Source organism: Dipodomys merriami, unplaced genomic scaffold (assembly GCF_024711535.1).
Source record: "Dipodomys merriami isolate MVZ:Mamm:240054 unplaced genomic scaffold, mDipMer1.0.p SCAF_379, whole genome shotgun sequence".
In the NCBI taxonomy this organism is placed as follows: domain Eukaryota; kingdom Metazoa; phylum Chordata; class Mammalia; order Rodentia; family Heteromyidae; genus Dipodomys; species Dipodomys merriami.
Genome location: NW_027205370.1, coordinates 240,862 through 260,503, shown reverse-complemented (window position 1 = coordinate 260,503; position 19,642 = coordinate 240,862). Strand labels below are relative to the sequence as shown.

Here is a 19,642-nt window from a genome sequence, read left to right as displayed (position 1 = left end):
ACACAAATAGTGTAGCAAGAACGTTGGGGACAGTTTGTGTTTGTTTAGAAAAGCCTCCTGATCTGTTCTGTGCAGTCTAGTTCTCCTACTTTTGTCCTCGGTAGGAAAGAAACAGCACATTGAAAATCATGAAGTAATTGGGGCAGAACACGGGGTGGTGGCCAGGGACTGATTGAAAGCCAGTTGGCCCGGGCCTGCAGTCACAGAAAGAAAGACCCTATGCTTTTCAGAGCCTGGTCTGCAAACTGAGCTCAGCAGAAGCTGCAAGGCTGTAGTGGGAATGAGGTGAGAGACGCAGGATGCATTGGAGCACCCAGTGCAAACCGCTGGGGCCTCTCTCCAAGTGCCCGCCTTGCGCCTTCCCTTTGCCAGTTGGGATTGTGCAATGCACCCAGGGGCGGGAGTATCAGGTGCCCCGGTGCCCTTGGCGCTGTGTGTGTGTGTGTGTGTGTGTGTGTGTGTGAGTGAGTCACCCCGCAGGCAGCTCCTGGGAGAGGGGGGCACTGGAACAATGGGGGTGGCTCTGTCCCCAGTGCAAGCTAATGACAGGGTTGCGGGGTTGCACTAGGCCAGGGTAGCAGGGAGACCTTTCTGGACTTTTCCTTTCCGGGCATGGAGAGCCTCGTTCTCCCCGCCTCGCCTGGAGCCTCCTCCTCCTCCAGGGCTGGGCAGCTGGGCGGCAGGGCGGGGCTCCAGCCGAGCCCTGATCCCCAGCAGGAAGCAACAGCTTTTGCTGCCAACGCTGTGGCCAGGAGGCTTCTTCGCACACCCTTTGGTAAGAAGGCTTCGGATGGTAGTTGGCCTCTGATCTCTATCTCTGGTGGACCCTTGCCAGGACAGGGGGACTGGGTGGGGACAGAGATCATCCCTCTGTCCCGCACCCTCAACTTATTCTTTCCTTCCAGACACCTCCTAGACGCAGATTTTGCCGTGCTCTTCTGAAACCCAGCTCCTGGGGACGTTTGCTTCTTCCTGGGAGCGTCAGAGCCTGGTCTTGGGGGTGGAGCTGTGGGTAGGCCGACCTGCCAGGGAAGGTGAAAGAAAACCTGAGGTCTGTAGGAAGGACGTGTCTCCGTGGGAATTTCCCATGCCTTTCACTTGTTGACTGTGTAGCTCCATGCGTGTCGTTGCCCTAGAGCAGGGGTGGGTGCTCAGCTTGGGGGATGGGCCCGATCTGGTTGGAGATCCCTCCATCTGCCCACAGAGATGACACTTTCACACCAGCTAGGCATAATGCAGGGTCAGTTGGGACCTGAACCCTGGGGCTGGCAGAGGAGAGCATTTAGGGCCACAGGCTGATTAGGAATTGGTAGGAAGGGGCAGAAAGACTGCTCAAAAGGATCCAGGTTGTAAGTAAGCGTAGCTCTGGATTTGCCTGGGTTGCCCCGTTATACTGCTGTACTGCAGGGTTTGGAATCATTTTTGTTCTCAGGTACCCCTTTGGCAGCTTTGGGACCCTTTCTCAGAAGAGTACTTTAAAGGCATGAAAGAAAAGGCAGAGTATTTAAAAAACAAGAGTTATGATGACATGTAGAAATATTAAAATAAACTGGGAGCCGGGCGCTGGTGGCTCACGCCTGTAATCCTAGCTACTCAGGAGGCTGAGATCTGAGGATCGCGGTTCAAAGCCAGCCCGGGCAGGAGAGACCGTGAGACTCCTATCTCCAATAAACCACCAGAAAAACCGGAAGTGTCGCTGTAGCTCAAGTGGTAGAGCGCTCGCCTTGAGCTGAAGAGCTGAGGGACAGCGCCCAGGCCCAGAGTTCAAGCCCCACGACCGACAAAAAAACAAAAACAAACAAACAAAAAAAAAATAAACTGGGGCGTGGCTCTCACCTGTAATCCTAGCTACTCAGGAGGCTGAGATCTGGTGGACTGCTGTTAGAATTCAGCCAGGGCAGAAAAATCCCTGTCAGTTAGATATAGTGAAAATAAAGATGTAAACACATTTTTTTTTTCTCCATCTAGATTCCTGGGCCCCAAATTAAGATCCTTTGATAACAGAAAAGGCATTGCCTAGGAAATTGGGTACCTTGTTCGGGGCTTAATAGTTCCATGGAAAGCCTGGTGGCTTTGGGTTTGAATCTCTTATCTGATTCTTCATTGTAAAATAGAAAAAAAAAAAACAAACCCAAAACACAGTCAGTACCTTCCTATATATTTTAAGGCATTCAGCACTGCACCAAGTATAGAGGGGTTAAATGAGTTCTATCTTTTCGAACTTGTCTGTCTCTTGCTTCTCTAGGCAATAGCCATTATTCAACCCTGGTATATGGAAGCTATTCAATCAATTTTTATTGACCAAATAAGTGAATTGGTGAAGGTTGCTTGTGACTATGTTTAAAACCAAAATTAATCAAGGAGACAGCTGGTGGTTTGGGAAATGACTGTTTAAATTTTGAGTTTTTTTTTCTCTCTTAAATCTGGCTGAATAAACACACAAACACCTGGAACTGGAGTACTTGAAATGTCAGTGAGGACCCATGAGTCTGTGTGTCAGTCTGTATGACTGGTGCTCTGCCAGAGAAAAATGAAATTGAATGTTGAAGGGAAAAACAGGAATCCTTGGCGGAAGTTTCTTCTCCATCCTGCTTGTGTTAAGGCTTGTTCATCTGCTGTGTTGTAACACAGGAAATGTCTTATAAGGAAAGAAGACAGACTCACGATGAGGCATTTCTGGATCTAGATGAACATTTATCTTCCCTCTTTTATCTTTTCCCAACCCCTTATTCAACACAAAATTCCTTTTGGACTCTGGAGACTTGGTAAATGGGACTTGTGTATACAGTTTGTTAAAAGTTGCCCAGATTAGGCCTGAAGCCAGTGAAGCCTTGTTTATAGATTGAGAGCTCCCAAGAGAGTGGGGTTATGGCTTTATTTTAAAATTTTTATTATTTTATTATTTAAGTAGTTATACAAAGAGGTTTCAACTCAACATGTCTATGAGCACAAAGTGGTTTTGTACTGAGAGTCTGTGTAGGATGCTTGAGATGAGATATGAGGTAGCACATTTTCTCTGGCTAACTTTGGTTGCTAATCATGAGACTCATGGTCCCAGGTGATCAAATCTAATCTATGATTTTGAATCATAGAACAAGAGGGCATTTCTTTCTTTTTTTTTTTTTTTTTTATCAGTTATGGGACCTGAACTCTAGGCCTGGGTACTGTCCCTTAGCTCTTCAGCTCAAGGCTAGTGTTCTACCACTGGAGCCACAGCACCACTTCTGGCTTTTTCTGCTTATGTGGTGCTGAGAAATTGAACCCTGGGCCTCAGGCATACCACTGAGCCACCTTCCCAACCCAAGAGGGCATTTAAATTGAAGTAGATATATCTGTTAATTTTATTCTCAGGGAAACGAACTCAGTGTAGTTAAGTGGTTTGCTCATGGTCCTACCACTTTGGTTTTCTTTTTTTCTTTTTCTTTGTGGTCCTAGGGCTTGAACTCTGGGCCTGGGCACTGTCCCTCAGCTCTTCAGCTCAAGGTGAGTACTCTACCACTTGAGCCACAGCACCACTTCCAGTTTTCTGGTGGTTAATTGGAGATAAGAGTCTCATGGACTTTACTGCCTGGGTTGCCTTTGAACCATGATCCTCAGATCTTAGCCTCCTGAGTAGCTAGGATTACGGGCGAGAGCCACCAGCGCCTGGCTCCTGGTTTTCTTACAAAGTGGGGATAATGTTTTCCACTTCTCTAGTTATCACCAGAAACTATACAAAGTGCATATCACTATGTCTGGCACATAGCATGCCTTCCACAAATGATTTATCTTCCTGATCCTTTTATTATCCCTTGCATCTTGCACTGACCTGTAGTAGCTATGCAGTGGATGAATCATAGTAGATTATGGTGCAATTACAGGACTTGGTGGAAAGATTCCTTCCCTTCTGACTATGTTGCGAACTCTGGCCAATATTTGCTACAAAAATTTTACAGCTGTTATGAACCCAAGGAGTTAGAACATATCTCAGTGTGACTACCTATTTGTGAATTTCCCTGTCACTTTTTTCCCTTTTCATTAGAGTTTTAGAGAAGGAAATAACCTTTGAAACTACCCAGGCTAGTCCTTTTTATGAAGAAAGCATGGTCCAGAATGGCTAAGGATGAGCTTTTCCTGGTATTACCTGGAATATGGTCCAAGGTCTCTTGACATTTGACATACCCTTAGACAAAACTTCACCAGGAATGGGTAGCTATGTGGTCTGGTTGGCCATAGGAAAGTCATGAGCTGTTAGGGAACCTGATACACCTATTAGCTTTTATACATCTCATTCTGTCCTATTAAAAGATTGACTGTAGCATCTCTCTAATCATCTTCAAGCATCATGTATAATTTGTAATTAAAGAGTCTTTTTTTCTCATTAGGACCTCACACACTGGATTCCAGGAAATGATATTATTGAGTAATGGCCAGTCTCTTGTTTACAAAGACACTACCCTTTCAGAGCCTCCTTGTCTGTAAGATTCTGGGCGGAGATCCCAATGCATCCCAGCTGATGAGTAATTTTATTGTCATAATGCAGATTTAATAAGTCAAGTTGCAAGTTGATCCTTGTGTGACTGGTAGCCAATGACTTCCATCCAAGCCTCCTTCTCCAGGGAGTCTGAGGATAGCAGCGTCTAGGTGTTTATAGTAGACCTTGAAAGGAAACCTGTAGTACCTGACTAGAGGCCAACTCTGCATGCTGGGTTGGAAGTGAAGATAGGTTGTGTTTGGCTTTGTTATTCATGTAGTATAACTTGAAAAGCCAAACTCCTATAGCAAAAAGGAAACAAGGCCTGTTTGTCTCTATATCACTTGGTTAAAACAATCAACTTTCAGTGATAATCCAATTTGCTGATTAAATATTTTCTTTTTTTTAGAGCTTGGATGCAAGACTTCTCCTTATGTGGATATAATTTTTCTTTTCTGCCTAGCAGTTGGATTGATTTAGTGAGATTTGCAGTCGTCCCATTACAATGTTTCCTCTGATAGGAAAGTGCCATAACTATAAGCTAGGGACACTTGTAGAGAATTTCTCAGGAGAAAAGGAAGTTCATGTTTCCTTTTATAGTTCTTTTTAATAATTCCCCCCCCCCCCCCCGCTTCGTCCATACTGGGGTTTGAACTCAGTGCCTCAAGCTTGCTTACTTACCCATTGCTCTACCACTCTCATGGCTTGCCTCAAGTCATCATCCTCTGGATCTCAGCCTCTAGAGTAGCTATGGTTACATATGTGAACCCTTATTAATACAGTTGACCCTTTAAAGAATTAGCGAACAAAGACTTCAATATGGCTCCAAGCTTTGAATCAACAAGAGAGCTGTGCACACTGCCTATTTCTTGGATGACTTAGTCCTGGTCTACTTCAGGAGCACTTGCTTTTCAGCTTAATATTTAAGCGAATGTTTGGATTGGTAATAGCTCTCAAGGGAGTATTCCATCATGGCCTGCAAGGCTAAGTGAAGATTGCTTCATTTTCTTTGTTTGTTAGCAATATAGTAATTCAACTCTTGACCAATGGGCAGGAGAGGGTGCTGTCATTACTCAAGAGGAAGGGTGCAGCCCGCATAGTCCCTTTGCTTTCTTTGTCTTACCACACTTTGTACCTTCATTTCACTTTGAGTAATCCCATATAGTTACTTGCATCCTATCTTCATTGTATTTACCTGGACGAGTGTATATAATGTGGTAGTTTACATCCTTCCTTCTTTATCCCCCCATAGCTCAGGACACAAAAACTCCTTCGTTGTCCCACATGCACCTTCACTTCTATTCCCACTGCCTGCACCCAGCTCTTGTGATGCCTGCAGTTCTGAAACAGCCCCTTCTCAGATCTTCATATTCCTGTTAAGTTGCTCTGATTGATCTGTCTCCCTGGTACCTATCACAATGCCTGGTGTTCAGTAAACGCCGACTTCCTTCAGGAGAACCCAACTAGAAGCCAGAAGACCAGGGCAGGTCCTCAACCCTTTCACTAAGATTCCTCATTCCACCTTCATACATGGCATCATGTTCATTGTTTTTCATAATTATTCACCAACCCCTTTCCTTACCCTTATCCTCCATAGTTGGAATCATGTTCTATGTGTATATACATATGTACGTGCCTATGAATATGTATGTGGTCTAGCGTCTATATACAAGCAAAAACATACAGTATTTGGCTTTTTGTGGCTTACCTTATTCTTGTCATATATTATTAGCAGCTGGTATTCCCTTAGCACACAATCTAATAGACTGGGAGTGGGGCAAGGACCATCAGTGTGGGTCATTAGTAGATGCTCAGTGAATACACTGAAAACATTCTTTTTTTTTTTCTTTTTGGATTCGGTCCTGGGGCCTGAACTCTGGGCCTGGGCGCTGTCCCTCAGCTCTTCAGCTCAAGGCTAGCGCTCTACCACTTGAGCCACAGCGCCACTTCCGGCTTTTTTCTTTTTGCTTATGTGGTGCTGAGGAATCGAACCCAGGACCTCAGGCATGTAAGGCAAGCGCTCTACCACTGAGCCACCTTCCCAACCCCATTAGAAACATTCTTAAGTAGCAGCCTGATAGTGGCCATATATATTTCATGTGATCCTGTTTCTTTTTGTAGGTACTCTCACACAGTTAGAATAGCTAAATGGTGTTTAATGTGTATGCTTTTGTGCAGGAAATAAATTCTAAAAGTAAAAATATACATCAGATTGTGTTTTCTTATTTTCAGTTCTGAAAGCACTGCATGATTGAGACAAGTTCAATATGGGAATAAAGCTGAATTTGCACACAAATCTAGATTTCACAGGAAACTCATTCCTTAAACTCCTTTCTAAGCATTTCTGTCTGCCTCTTTGTCACTGCTAAGTGGGTGGGAGAGAGGTAAAGAGTTTCTTTGATGGAGAAGGTATCTCAAGTTTCAGTAGAGTGGATGGCAGAGTGTGACAGAGAAAAGGAAAACTGGTGCTTCATTCCTCCAGTAATTACTGCATTAAAAAGTCAAAATCTAGCTATGTTATTTAGTTGCCAAAATCTGTCCCAATCATCCACATAATTACAATATTTTTGAGCAAGAGGTAATCAAATTGCTTTTTAAATGCCATCCGACAGTTCAGCAGAATCTATAAGGAGAAGGAATGGAACAAAAATTGGTTACACATGCAAAATCTTCCATCTGACTGAGCAGTTGGCACATGCATTTTAATGTAGGTGTCTTAAAAATGCACCTGGGATTTGCTTTAATCAAGAGTGGAGAAGCCATCAGATCAGGAGATGACTGCCATGAAGGAAGACATTTTAACTCACACTTCTCAAAGGCATCACACATCCTGTAGTCCCAGTGGGAAGCACATGGGTAGGTCAGGAGATAGAAAAAGTGAAGGCAAAGATGGAAAAAGCTTCTATCGTAGTTTTTGTGAGACAGGAAGGGAAGCCTGCCTGGGTTTGGAAGCGGCCCATTGGAATACTTTTAGTGGATTCTCAGTTCTTGGTGCTGGAGAGGTCAGGGCAGAGGAATATCAGTGTGTCCTGGAAGATAAAAGGCAGATAGAGGAAGTAGTTTGGAATGTGGTCCCTGGATGGTCTGTTTCCATAGCACAGGTGTGCTGACAGGTCAGTCCTTTACTATCTAGAGGTTAGCTAGGTCTTTCAAGGACTAGCAAATCTCTAAAGCATCAAACCATTATGAATACAGAAAAAATAAACCTGATTATTACAGGAGGACTGGAAATACCTCCAGGAAGAGGAAGCAGCCAGTTTTTTTTTCACAGTTTCACAAAGCGTTTAATGCAGGGTCATGAATATTATTGCATGAATATAACAGTGTCATGAACATTCCTTGCATGTACTTTGGGTTAAGATGAGGTCATGAGAAGGGACCATAGAATTTGTGAGCCAGTGTCTGACATTTTCTTGGCACTGAAGTAACTGCTCACTTTTCCAGACTTAGACCTGACTTCTGTTTTTTTCAGTCAGAGGGTATGATGGCTAGTTTTATATTTATCAGCTTGATTGGCTATGAGGTGATCAGATGTTTGATCAAACTATTCTAGGTATATCCACGAGTGTGTTTATGGACAAAGTTAACATTTTAAAGGTAGACAATTCTTCCAAGACAGGGTCTTGCTAACTTGGTCCAACTTGAGATCCTCCTTACTCTGACTCCTTTCTGTACCTGGAATGATAAACATGTGTGACCATACCTTGTTTATGACTATATTTCCAAAAGATAAAACCTCTTAAAATTACACCAGTACTTTTATTGTAACTCCCATGTCCCCAGATTTTCTTTCTTTCAACTTAGCTAAAATTTCCTACCATATATGTTCTCTCATCTTACTCCTTGGGATATAAACAAAGAACTTTAAATCTGAATGAAAGTAAAATTCCACAAAGTGGATATTTTTCTGAATTATTGAGGAATCCGTTTGAATTAAACCCTAATGCTTAATATAATTGGGTGAATGCCTGCACCTGGATAATTTATAAAGAACAGAGATTTATTAAGATTCTAGAGACTGGTGGAAAGTCCAAGGTCCAGGGACCCACATAGGTGTGAGGAACCTTTTGCTTCATTATAACATAGTAGAGAGCATCACATGACAAGACACAGCAAGAATGGGCCAAGCTCACTTCTCCAACCTACTCCCATCATAACATTAACCCATTCATGAATTAACCACTTGTTAAAGGCTCTACCTCTCAATACAGTTGCAATGGGAATAACTTTCCAACACTCAGGTTTGAGGCCATGTCATAGCAGTGACCTTAGGCAAGTTCCCTCACCAGGTAATCTAAGCATTACTTTTCTCATCTGCAAAAAAGAGATACTACTTTCAGAACCTATGAGGCATAGAGCCGTAGTACAACAGCTAGTAAACACTGACAAATGTTAGCTGTTATTATTATAATGGTTTCTCTATGCTTTTTCCATATCAGATCAAGTTTTGTGGAAATCATTTGGTTGAGATGTATATAAGTAACTCTTCTGTAGCCTGAGGGCAGGTTTACTTAAGTAGGCCAGAAGGCCTGAGAGGAGGATCTAATTGAAGAGTTTCCCAGTTCTACCATGTGGTGAGTGCACTGAAGGCTCGTCCTTTTATGCCTCAGGGACTGCATCCCACAGTGCTCCAGACCTAACAGCTCCGAGGAAGTGTCTACCTAATGTCTGGTGGGAAGCCAGGGGAGCAAAGCTAGATGCTGTTTGTTGTCTGTGTTCCTCTTTGATTTTGGACATATTCTCTAAGATTGGTCTTGTAGTTATTGAAACCTAAAACCAAATGAGGCTAGGCTTGGGTAGGCTTGGGAAAAAAACAATTGTAACCCATATAATACTTTTTTCCCCACAAAATAAAAATAATAGCTGAAGAATTGGTAACAAGCTTGCTAGCTTGGTGGATCTTTTATTAAGAATGCTGTGGCTAATTCTTGCATAGATACCGGCTATATTTAAACTCAGCCAGGTGTCCAAGCTGCTCACAACGGAGTGGCATGTCATGTGACATAAGATGAACAGCTTTTGACATAGGCCATCAACTATTTATCCTGGAAAGTCTGGCTGGGGAAAGATGTGGAGTCCCTAAGACCTGTCCAGACCTGGGCAGGGAGCCAGCCAGGAAGCTATATAAGGTAGCTGCCTAATCGTTCAATCAACAGGGATTTTATCCTTCTAGTTAGACTGTGGATTTCTAAAAGCATTTATTGAGGTCCTTTGATAAGGTACATGACTGAGGATTAACTGAGGAAGTTGTATCTGACTTTTTTGTTGTTGTTGTTGGTCATGGGGCTTTAACTCTGGGCCTGGGTGCTGTCATTGAGCTCTTCAGCTCAAGGTAGGTACTCTACCACTTGAGCCACAGTGCCACTTATGATTTTCTGGTGGTTAATTAGAGATAAGAGTCTCATGGACTTTCCTGCCTGGGCTGACTTTGAACTATGATTCTCAGATCTCGGCCTCCTGAATAGTTAGGATTGCAGGCATGAGCCACTGGCACCCGGCATCTGACTTTATAGCATTTAATTATAAAACATACTGCATGTGCTATTTAGTAAATGGAAGTTAATTTTTGTCCTATTGAATTTTTCAAGTGTGTGTTTGACCCAATAAGAACATAGAGATCAAGTCACACCATCCTTCTGTACCATTGATAGTTCATTCTTATATCTTAAACAAGGATATACATTTCAGGAACTGGCACTGTGGCTCAACTGGTAGAGCACTAGCCTTGAGCTGAAGAGCCGAGGGACTGTGCCCAGTCCCAGAGTTTAAGCTCCATGACAGACAAAAACAAAACAAAATAAAAACACCTGGAAGGATATACATTTCAGGCATCTTCTGGGTGAATTTGAAAGTTATAGTAGATTCTTATTTCTTCCTTATGTTAACAGAGGGTTTCCATGTTTTCTCTGCTGACTTTGGATGTTTGCCCTTCTTTTCTTTTCTTTCTTTCTTTTTTTTTTTTTTGTCGGTCGTGGGGCTTGAACTCTGGGCTTGGGCGCTGTCCCTCAGCTCTTCAGCTCAAGGCGAGCGCTCTACCACTTGAGCTACAGAGCCACTTCCGGTTTTCTGGTGGTTTATTGGAGATAGGAGTCTCACGGTCTCTCTTGCCCGGGCTGGCTTTGAACTGCGATCCTCAGATCTCAGCCTCCTGAGTAGCTAGGATTACAGGCGTGAGCCACCAGCGCCCGGCCTCCTTCTTTTCTTTTCTGTCTTCTAGTTAAGGTTGCAATCCACTTCCATGGATTGTCTGGTTTTCTGATTGTTGCTAGAGACTTGGTTTATGTCAATGCCAGAAATCCCTGTTGGTTCCCAAGTGATGTTCTCTGACAACACTTCTAACACCAAAGTCTGTTTTCTCCCACAAAACCAGCAAGTTCTCCTATACCAACTGGGTACCTAACAGTTCATTTTTGATATTTACTCTGAGTTAGCATAAATGGTACAAGGTTCAGTCCTAAAAGACTGCCCCACCCACTTCAGATGCCCAGCAACCAAATGAGTGTCTGATTAATACTGATTCAGAGTTTCCAATAATCCTCTCACATTTGAAAATTATCTGGAACTACAAAAACTCAGCAAAAACATCTTACTCATGTTTATGTTTCGTGTGTGTGTGTGTGTGTGTGTGAGAGAGAGAGAGAGAGAGAGAGAGAGAGAGAGGAGAGAAAGGGAGGGAGTGAGGGAGGGAGAGAGGGAGAGAGAGAGAGAGAGAGAGAGAGAGAGAGAGAGAGAGAGAGAGAGAGGAGAGAAAGGGAGGGAGTGAGGGAGGGAGAGAGAGGGAGAGAGGAGAGAGAGAGGATCTGAAGACATAGACCAGAACTCTAGGCTGGCCTTGAACTCTTGACTGAGTCAGGAGTGCTGGGATTGCAACATGACCAGTTGTGTGCTGTGCATATACAGGCTACAAGTCAGGAATGAAAGGTATGGGGACACAGAGCTTCCCTTCCCTCTTTGGCACACCACTCTCTGGAACACCGCTGGGGATTTTAGGATGAATGTTGGTTATTAATGAAGCTGATAAAACTGGCTAAGAGAGTCCATTGCTACCATGGCTTCTGGTACATTGGCAAAGCTTAAGATGCGGGATCTTCTGGCCAAGTGTCTGCGGATTCATATTGTTAGAGCATTCATTATCTCTTTGAGGGTCTCAGCTCTCTATAAGTTTGGTATGGCTGAAGCAAGAAATAAGGCATATGCAGATTTCTACAGAAATTATGATTCCATGAAATATTTTGAGGAGATGAAGAAGGCCGTTTCTTTCAGAATGCAAAGTGAATTTGGAATGTGAAGAATTTCTTTGGATAGACCTGTGTTCCTGAACTATGAAACAATATGTAGGCTGATGAGTAGTTTCTCTTATAAACAAACAAATACTGTCGACCCCCCCTCAAAAAAAAAACTGGCTAAGAGGACTGAGTGTTTATGTGGGTTGAATCCAGAAACACGTTTTGCATAGCCACTGAAAGAAGACAGAACTAGCCTTCTTGGCTGAGGGAAATATTTGTGCAAGTTTCAAGAGGTCGGATAACTCAATGTGCAGCTGGGTTGACTGCAAGCCAGAAACTTAGCCTCTTCTTCTCCAAGGTTGACTTATTTAAAAGCAAAGCAAAATAAAACAAAACTCTTTCCATGGAGCTAAGAGGTAGTATGAGGACATAGAAAAATATTTTCCCTTTTCTGGGAAGTGATTCTGTTATTCTGCCGGCATCTAGAAAGGAAGCTAAGGTATGAAAGATGTGTGTTCAACACAAAATACTTTCCCTATTTCCTACTAGACAGCTATATATACTTGGTGATTCCTTCCACAAGTCAGTGTTAAAATGTATTTGGATATTTTAAAATGTAAAATGTAGAATTCTTAAAGAAAACTTGATAGTAAGTATATACAAAAGAGAGGAAAAGTATCATTAATAGATACATCAAAACCATTGTTAATACTTAGGTGTCAGTGTCATGAAAAATAGTTCCCTCTTCTGGAAAGTTGTAGAAAATATATTGTTCTCCCTCCATTTTTTCCCCCGATGCTATGAGAGAATTCCAGACGGAATTTAAAGGAGGAAAAGTTTCCTTTAGCACATCGTGTCAGAGGGTTTGGTCCATTGTCACTTCTCTGTTGCCTTGGACCTGTGGTAAGGTGAGAATTCATGGCAGGAAAGAGCTATTCATTTTATGACAGCTGAGAAGCGAAGAGAAAGGGACCAGGATCCCAATATCTACTTCAAGGGTACATTCCCAATGACCTAACTTCCTCCCATTAGGCTTTACCTCCTAAAGGCTCACTTCCTCCCAATAATATCACACACTGGAGACCAAGCCTTCAATACCTGGGCCACTGGGGGAAATTTAACATCCAGACTATCACATTGCTGATACATAATTGTTCTAAAGAGCACAGAAATAATATCATGTTGTAGTTGGAAGTAGAGGCTCTGATACCAAACTACCTGGAATCAGATCATAATCTACCATTTATGGGCTGTGTGTCCTTTAGAGCGTCCTTGAAATGTTGTCTGCTTCAGTTTTATCATCTGTAAAGTAAGAACAATGATGGTAGCCCAGTCACAAGTTAAATGCTCACAGATGGATTGGAGATGTGGCTCAAGAGGTAGAGTGACAGCTGTGAGTGAAAATCCAAGTGAGAGCACAAGACCCTGAGTTCAAACACACACACACACACACACACGTGCTCACAGAAAGGGCTTAAAATGTTAGTTACTGTCATTGAAATTAGTATTTTATTATAAATATTGATATATAGGAGGAACTTTTGTGCAGAAAGGTAGAGAAATAAAAGTCATTATTCCCAAACCCAGAGAAAATGATTTACCCACTGTGATGATTTTGGTTGTTTTTATTATGATGCATTTTCTCTTACTTAGTTGTATGCTCCAATAAATATACTATATCATACTAAATATAATAGTTTATATCAATTTGTATCTTAACTGTAAGCATTTTTCTTTCTGTAAACATGATTTTAAAAGGTTACAAGAATCATCTTGGGTAACCATACTTTACTTAACCTTTTCTCAATATTTTGATATCAAAAATACTTTCTGTCCCCATATTAAGTGGAAATAGAGGTTAATCTCAGTTAAAACAGTCAGGAAACTAAATCTGTCCCTGATCAGGAACCAGAGCTGTATGTGGTCTGAGCAGATCCTGCAGTTGTTTGTTTCTGTCCCAAGATGTAATCAGGAGTAATGCACAAACCAGTCAACTCAGGTTTGACCATATTATGAGAAATACCTTTATAATAGTTTTTGCTTCTTCAGTATTAGAGGTTACTTCGTGAGATTTGACTCTCAAAAATAGAAACACAGGATCAAGAAGATAAGTGTTATTTTCTTTCTTATTTATTAGCTTACATTAGTTATACATTATTACATTCCATATCACAGCTGTTATTTTTATTTTTGTCAGTCGTGGGGCTTAAACTCAGGGCCTGGGCACTGTCTCTGAGCTCTTCAGCTCAAGGCAAGCACTCAACCACTTGAGCCACAGCGCCACTTCCACAGCTGTTATTTTCTAGGACAGTAGTGTGATTTCAGTCTTGCAGTCAGAACCTATGAGCCTGTCTGTGGTCCTGCAAACACTTTCCCTTCTCACCGCCCCCGCCCCAACTCTAGGCCATTTGTCCGATTCAGTATGTTGGAGAATATTGAGCCTCAGGGATATCAGAACTGTGGGATGGAGTTAGTCTTAATTAAAATGGCCATTCCTTGTTCTTCTTCCTCATAGCCTGTCATTTCCCCCTCTCCTTGGGGTCTTTCTCACCTCCTTTCACAGCCTCCTTTCCTGTTAGCTGTATCTAATCCCTATGGCACTGATAAAATTAAGTCATGCCCATTAAGAAGTTAGTGACCTTCGCAGCTAGAAACATTTCTCCCCTGTGTGGTATTTGAATTTTATAAAAGGTCTTGGGGGCAGTGTTGAACCTCTAGAACTGATAGGGATGTTTGAGGCACGGGGGAGCTCAGAGATGATGAGGCCCTGGATTTGGGCCCTCAAGCTGTACAAGTCAGTGTTGTCCTCCATGTAAGCACAGGTCTATGGACCAGCAGCATTAAAGGCTGGTCTCTTGAGAAGCCTCAGTTCCCCCGCTACCAAAGCACCAACTGTTCAGAGTAGAAACACACTTTAATGTCTCCCAGAGGAGCTACTAGGGAGAAACTGTTGACTGACTTAAATTAATAAGACTGGTCAGAAGCATGTGCAGATTCTTTACATAAAATATAACTTTATGAGACCAGGTAGGGCTCCTTTTATAGCTTTGCTTTAATCATCGGGTTGAAATTGCTTAAGGTGTGGAGGGCCTTTGCTTGCACATCTGTCACCAGTGATTTGATTTAATGGCCTGTGCCTGGGCCAGCAGACCTGCAGGGTCTCCGCGTGGTGACTGAGGCCCTCATTACCATCTTCAGAATTCTTGAGTGGCTGAAGGTGGGTCTTTCGCTGGGCTCTCTCTCATTCCTTCAGCAAGGTCACAGGGATCCTGTATGATACAGTGTTACAAGGTCTCTGTTTCCATCCATTGTAATGGATTGAAAAAGCTAAGGAAATGAGAAGAAGAGGAGAAATGGAAACTTTGCCATTAGCTAGACATTAGTTGAATGTTCACTAGGGCGCATAGGAGGCCAAGTAGTCTTGCCAGGCGATTGTAGGTAAAGCTGGCATTGGGCCTGTGCCAGCCTTCCCTTCCTCTGGTTCTGGAGTGGTCTTCCCTTGTGACTCACAACCTTCTCTGTTCCCTTCCAGCCTGACCCAGCCTGATGATGGTCCCATTGGCCTCTGTGGTGTTCAGCCCCCGTGCCCGGCTCTTTGCCCATTTTCTCAGGCTGGGCACTCAGCAGACCGGACCCCTCCAGCTGCACACGGGGGCCAGTTGTGCAGCAAAGAACTACTATGAGGTGCTTGTTCTGGGTGGAGGTAGTGGTGGGATCACCATGGCCTCCCGCATGAAGAGGAAAGTGGGTGCGGAGAACGTGGCCATCATTGAACCCAGTGAGGTAAGGATTCCCTTTTGAGTGCATGTGTGTGTGGTAGTGGGTCACGGACAGGCTCTGTCTGGCCTTTGTGTCCTCATATCTTCTTACTGAATAAGGAGCTGCCCATCCAAAAGGATGGGGAGAAAGTGGAGGGAAGGAGGGGGGAAGAGGAGAGAGAAGAGAGAGGAGAGAGGGAGTGCAAAGAAGAGAGGGAAGGAGAGAGGGAATGAGAGGGGGGCGGGAGGAAGAGAAGAGGGAGGGAAAGAAAGAGGAGAGGGAGAGAGGAAAGAGAAAAAAACAGACTGCTTGGCTTTTTGTACTTTCTTCTGTTTTGCTTTCTTAGGGCTGCCATAACAAATGACTACAAACTAGGGGACGTAAAGCAAAAACTGTGCATCTGTCACAGTTCTGAAGGGAGAATTTCCACAGGGCCATGCTTCCTCTGAAGGCGGGATGGTGATTTTGGGCAGAGACATCTCTTCCATGCTTTCTCCTGGCTTGGTGGCAATCTTGCTACTTCTCGGCTTGCAGCAACGTCCATCCATGCGCTGTGTGTATATCTTAACATGGGGCTCTGTGTTACCATGTCTTCAGTGTCCTCCTCATAAGGTCATCAGTTACTCAACTTAGAGAGCAACCTATCCAAGTCTGGCCTCACCGTAACCTGATTAAATTCGCAAAGACCGTATTTCCAAATAAGGCCACTTTCACAGGACCTTCATCATACTGGTTTTTGGGGAGACATGATTTAATGGATAACCTCCTCCCACTGTCACCTCCTTGTGCAGAGGAGAACCAGTGGGTGTTGTCCTTCCATGTTTGCTCCTGTCTGAAGAAGGGGGGTGGCAGGAGCCTTCTGGGAAATTGAGAACCATAAGCTTCTTATACGGGAGAAAAGGAGGGGACACCAGTGAGGCGCTGTTCTCTGAAAAACATTCTACGATAAACATTTTAAGATGAACACTTAAGATTCTATCAAAGCGTTTCAAAGATACTCTTGACTTTTGGTGAGTTGTCTAGTGTTTCCCAAGGAAGGAGCTAGGGGGAGCATCAGTTAAGATCTGCCTCCTTGGGAGGAGAAAGTAAAGTGGAATAAGTGTCTGTTTTGAGGGCAAGGGTTGGATAAGAAAGATAAGATGTCTCTCCAACAGGAATGAGGTCATCCAAGGTCGTATGGCAAAGGAGAGACAAGGGGACATTTTCTGTAATCTTCTTTATTTTTATCGTGCTATGACTTGAAATGTGGGTCTTGGACATGCATAACAAGCTTCCTACCATCTAGTCACAACTCTAGCCCCTGTCACTTTTTTTTTCTTTTTTGGTCATGGGGGCTTAAACTCTGGGCTTGGGTGCTGTCCCTCAGCTCTTCAGCTCAAGGCTAGCGCTCTAACGCTTGAGCCACAGCACCATTTCCTGTTTTCTGGTGGTTTATTGGAGATAAGAGTCTCATGGACTTTCCTGCCTGAGCTGGCTTTGAACCATGATCCTCAGATCTCACCCTCCTGACTAGCTAGGATTATAGGTGTGAGCCACCAGTGCCCAGCATTGTCTTTTTGTTTTTTGTTTTTGTTTTTCAACTCAAGCATGCCACATTAAACAACAGGGCTCTGGGCTGAAATGCTCTGGGAGCATTATCAGGTGCTGTCCTCTCTGGTGCATTTTATATTGTGGTGAATTCATGGCTGGCTTCCCAGCAGTGCTTCATTTTGTGGTAGGCCTAGCTCTTCTGCCAGAACAATTCAGTGGACCAGAATCCTGTGAGCCCTGTCCACAGGGAAGCCCATATGATTGGAGTCACCTATCTTGCTGTACCTGGTTTAGTGATTGCTGGAGCTATTGATAATCTGAACAAATTCTGAAGTTGTCTTTTTGTTCCTCTTCCTCTTCAAGATGGACTTGAACGTGTTGAGTTCTCACAGCTAGGGACCTCTGCCTCCCTCCTCCATAATTACATCCATCATTGGCCATAGGGAGACTCAAACCATTCTTTTATCTTCTTCCTTTCCCTGTCACTTTTGGCTGCTCTGGCCACTCAGTTTGGAGCATTTTGGAAATATCGAGAGTTGTTGATCCCTCGGTCCAGTTCCTCAGGGGATCCTCAGAGTACTAACCCAATCTGCCCCTCTCCCCCTGACCCTAGAAAGTCCATGAGTAACTTAGATCAAGAGCAGAGGATTTGAAACAAGACAACTCTAGAAGATAGTGCAAGTTGGAGTGTGCTTTGTGTTTTTGAGTGGGATCTGGTACCCATTGGGCTGAGGAAGGGAAGGAGGAGTTAATTGCAAGTGGCTACAACTCCTCCATGGACTTGGGGACCAGACTGTGTAAGCAGACATGGTACCTCACTGTAATCCCAGAAACTCAGGAGGTGAAGGCTGGGAGGTCTGTGGTTTGAAGCCAGCCTGTAAAAATAGTAACCCCCAGTAAATAATCTAGGCATGCTAGTAAGCATCTGTAATTCTAGGAAGGTATAGGAGGATCATGGTTTGAGACCAGCCCAGGGCAAAAAGCAAGATCCTATCTGAAAAATAAAGCAAAAAAGAACTGAGACATGGTTTAAGTGGTAGAGTCCGTGCCGAGTGCTTAAAAAAAGAAGTGTGGCTGCAAACTTCCCAGACTTCCCTTCCTGTTGTCTTCATATACTTCTGAGGACCCCTATAAAGGCTTTGTGACTGTCCATTTAATGTAATAAGAATTCACATTTTGGAGACATTTCTAAGTGGTGCTTAAGGGTTAAGAGTAATTAAGAAAATCTAACACCTGTACCTTTAACTGAGATCTTTTAGATCAGCTCCAAGTTGAAGTAAATAAGCAAATCCTTTGTTTTTCAGAGACATTTCTACCAGCCAATCTGGACACTGGTGGGTGCTGGGGCCAAACGATTATCCTTATCCGGCCGTCCCACGGCCAGTGTGATTCCATCTGGTGTAGAGTGGATCAAAGCTACAGTGGTTGAGCTGAACCCAGACAAGAACTGTGTCTACATGGACAACAACCAGGAGGTAACCACGAGGGGCCTTCAGATTTTTTTGTTTAACTGAGACCTTATATGAGCACACTGCCCTTCTCAAGTTGGATGGCTTCATGGTGATAGAGACCGTGTGTTTGTGTGTGTCTGTGTGGGGAGGTGTTGAGTACTGCACAAGATGGTTAGGTGGTAAATGGAGTATAGATGGCAGGACCAGGTGGTAGTGAACTAATCAATAAACAACCATATAACTATTTGTTAAATACCCATTGTTTACCCTGTTGGTTAGTGTAGGATCTTGTACCTGAATGTTTATTGAACAAATACGATTGCTCCATGTTAAAAAAACAGGCATCCCCTTCCTTTTCTTCCCCTTGAAGCAGCCAGGTTTTCCGTGGTTTTCTGTTTTTTTCCCCCCTCACATCTGGCCTCCCAAAGGAATGAATGGGGGTATTAAGGAATAGCTATTTGCTGTTTCTGAGTCACACAGCGGAAACATGCTGGGCTCACATTAGGGGGCGCTGTGCCAGGTTGAGGGGAATCCTGTAATGGAATGTTGGAGAGGATTATGGGACATTCTTGCAGGTAGCACTTGAGGCTTCTCATGGCTCAGTACCATTTAGAACATTTATAAATGACTTCTTTCCCATGCACACCACTCCAGGATTCAAAGCTTTTTGTTTTTTTAAAAGCAACTCTGTCCATATATTTGCCTGAGGGGTTGAGACCCAAGATAGTGAGACCTCCAGCTCAGAGTCTTCCTGTGGCTCCAGAGGAGGCCAGAATAGTTGCAGTCAGTTGTGCTGGGCCTTCACCACCCTGGGGTGCTTGTTACTCAAGCTTCTCCGCTCAAACAGGCATTTTCACAGAATTGTCGAATCTGAGAACTGATCTGAAAGGTTTCCCTTCCCTTCCTCTGCGATGGGTACTCTCAAGCTTTCCTTGGGTCATGATCTTTCTGAGAACCCTATAAAAAACCTCTCTAGAGAAAATGCAGATATGTTTCAAATTTTGCATTTAATTTCAGCAAGTTGGGACATTCTGTGGATGGTGATGGGGACTTCAAGGGGTTTCACAGTTCTTGATACAGCACTTAAGATTAGGATTTCACGCAGGTATAGCAGAAGAACCATGAAGCTAGTCAAGAGTGATTTATTAGGAAAACAGAATTACATCTCAAGGGGGGAAGTGGAAAGTCCAGGTAAAGATCGGTTGTGGAAGGTGTCAGGGATT

General features: G+C 43.5%; 1 protein-coding gene across 1 annotated transcript in view; it reads left to right on the top strand.

Moving 5' to 3' along the window:
* Positions 1 to 672: 672 nt before the first annotated feature.
* LOC138804881 (sulfide:quinone oxidoreductase, mitochondrial-like) overlaps positions 673 to 19,642 on the top strand; it is a 43,637-nt gene continuing 24,667 nt past the window's right edge. Inside the window, exons 1-3 of the mRNA XM_069989395.1 lie at positions 673 to 775; positions 15,212 to 15,462; positions 18,273 to 18,443. Of these exons, the coding sequence (XP_069845496.1) occupies positions 15,226 to 15,462; positions 18,273 to 18,443 (408 nt within the window). The 5' untranslated portion in view covers positions 673 to 775; positions 15,212 to 15,225. The remainder of the gene's footprint in view (positions 776 to 15,211; positions 15,463 to 18,272; positions 18,444 to 19,642) is intronic.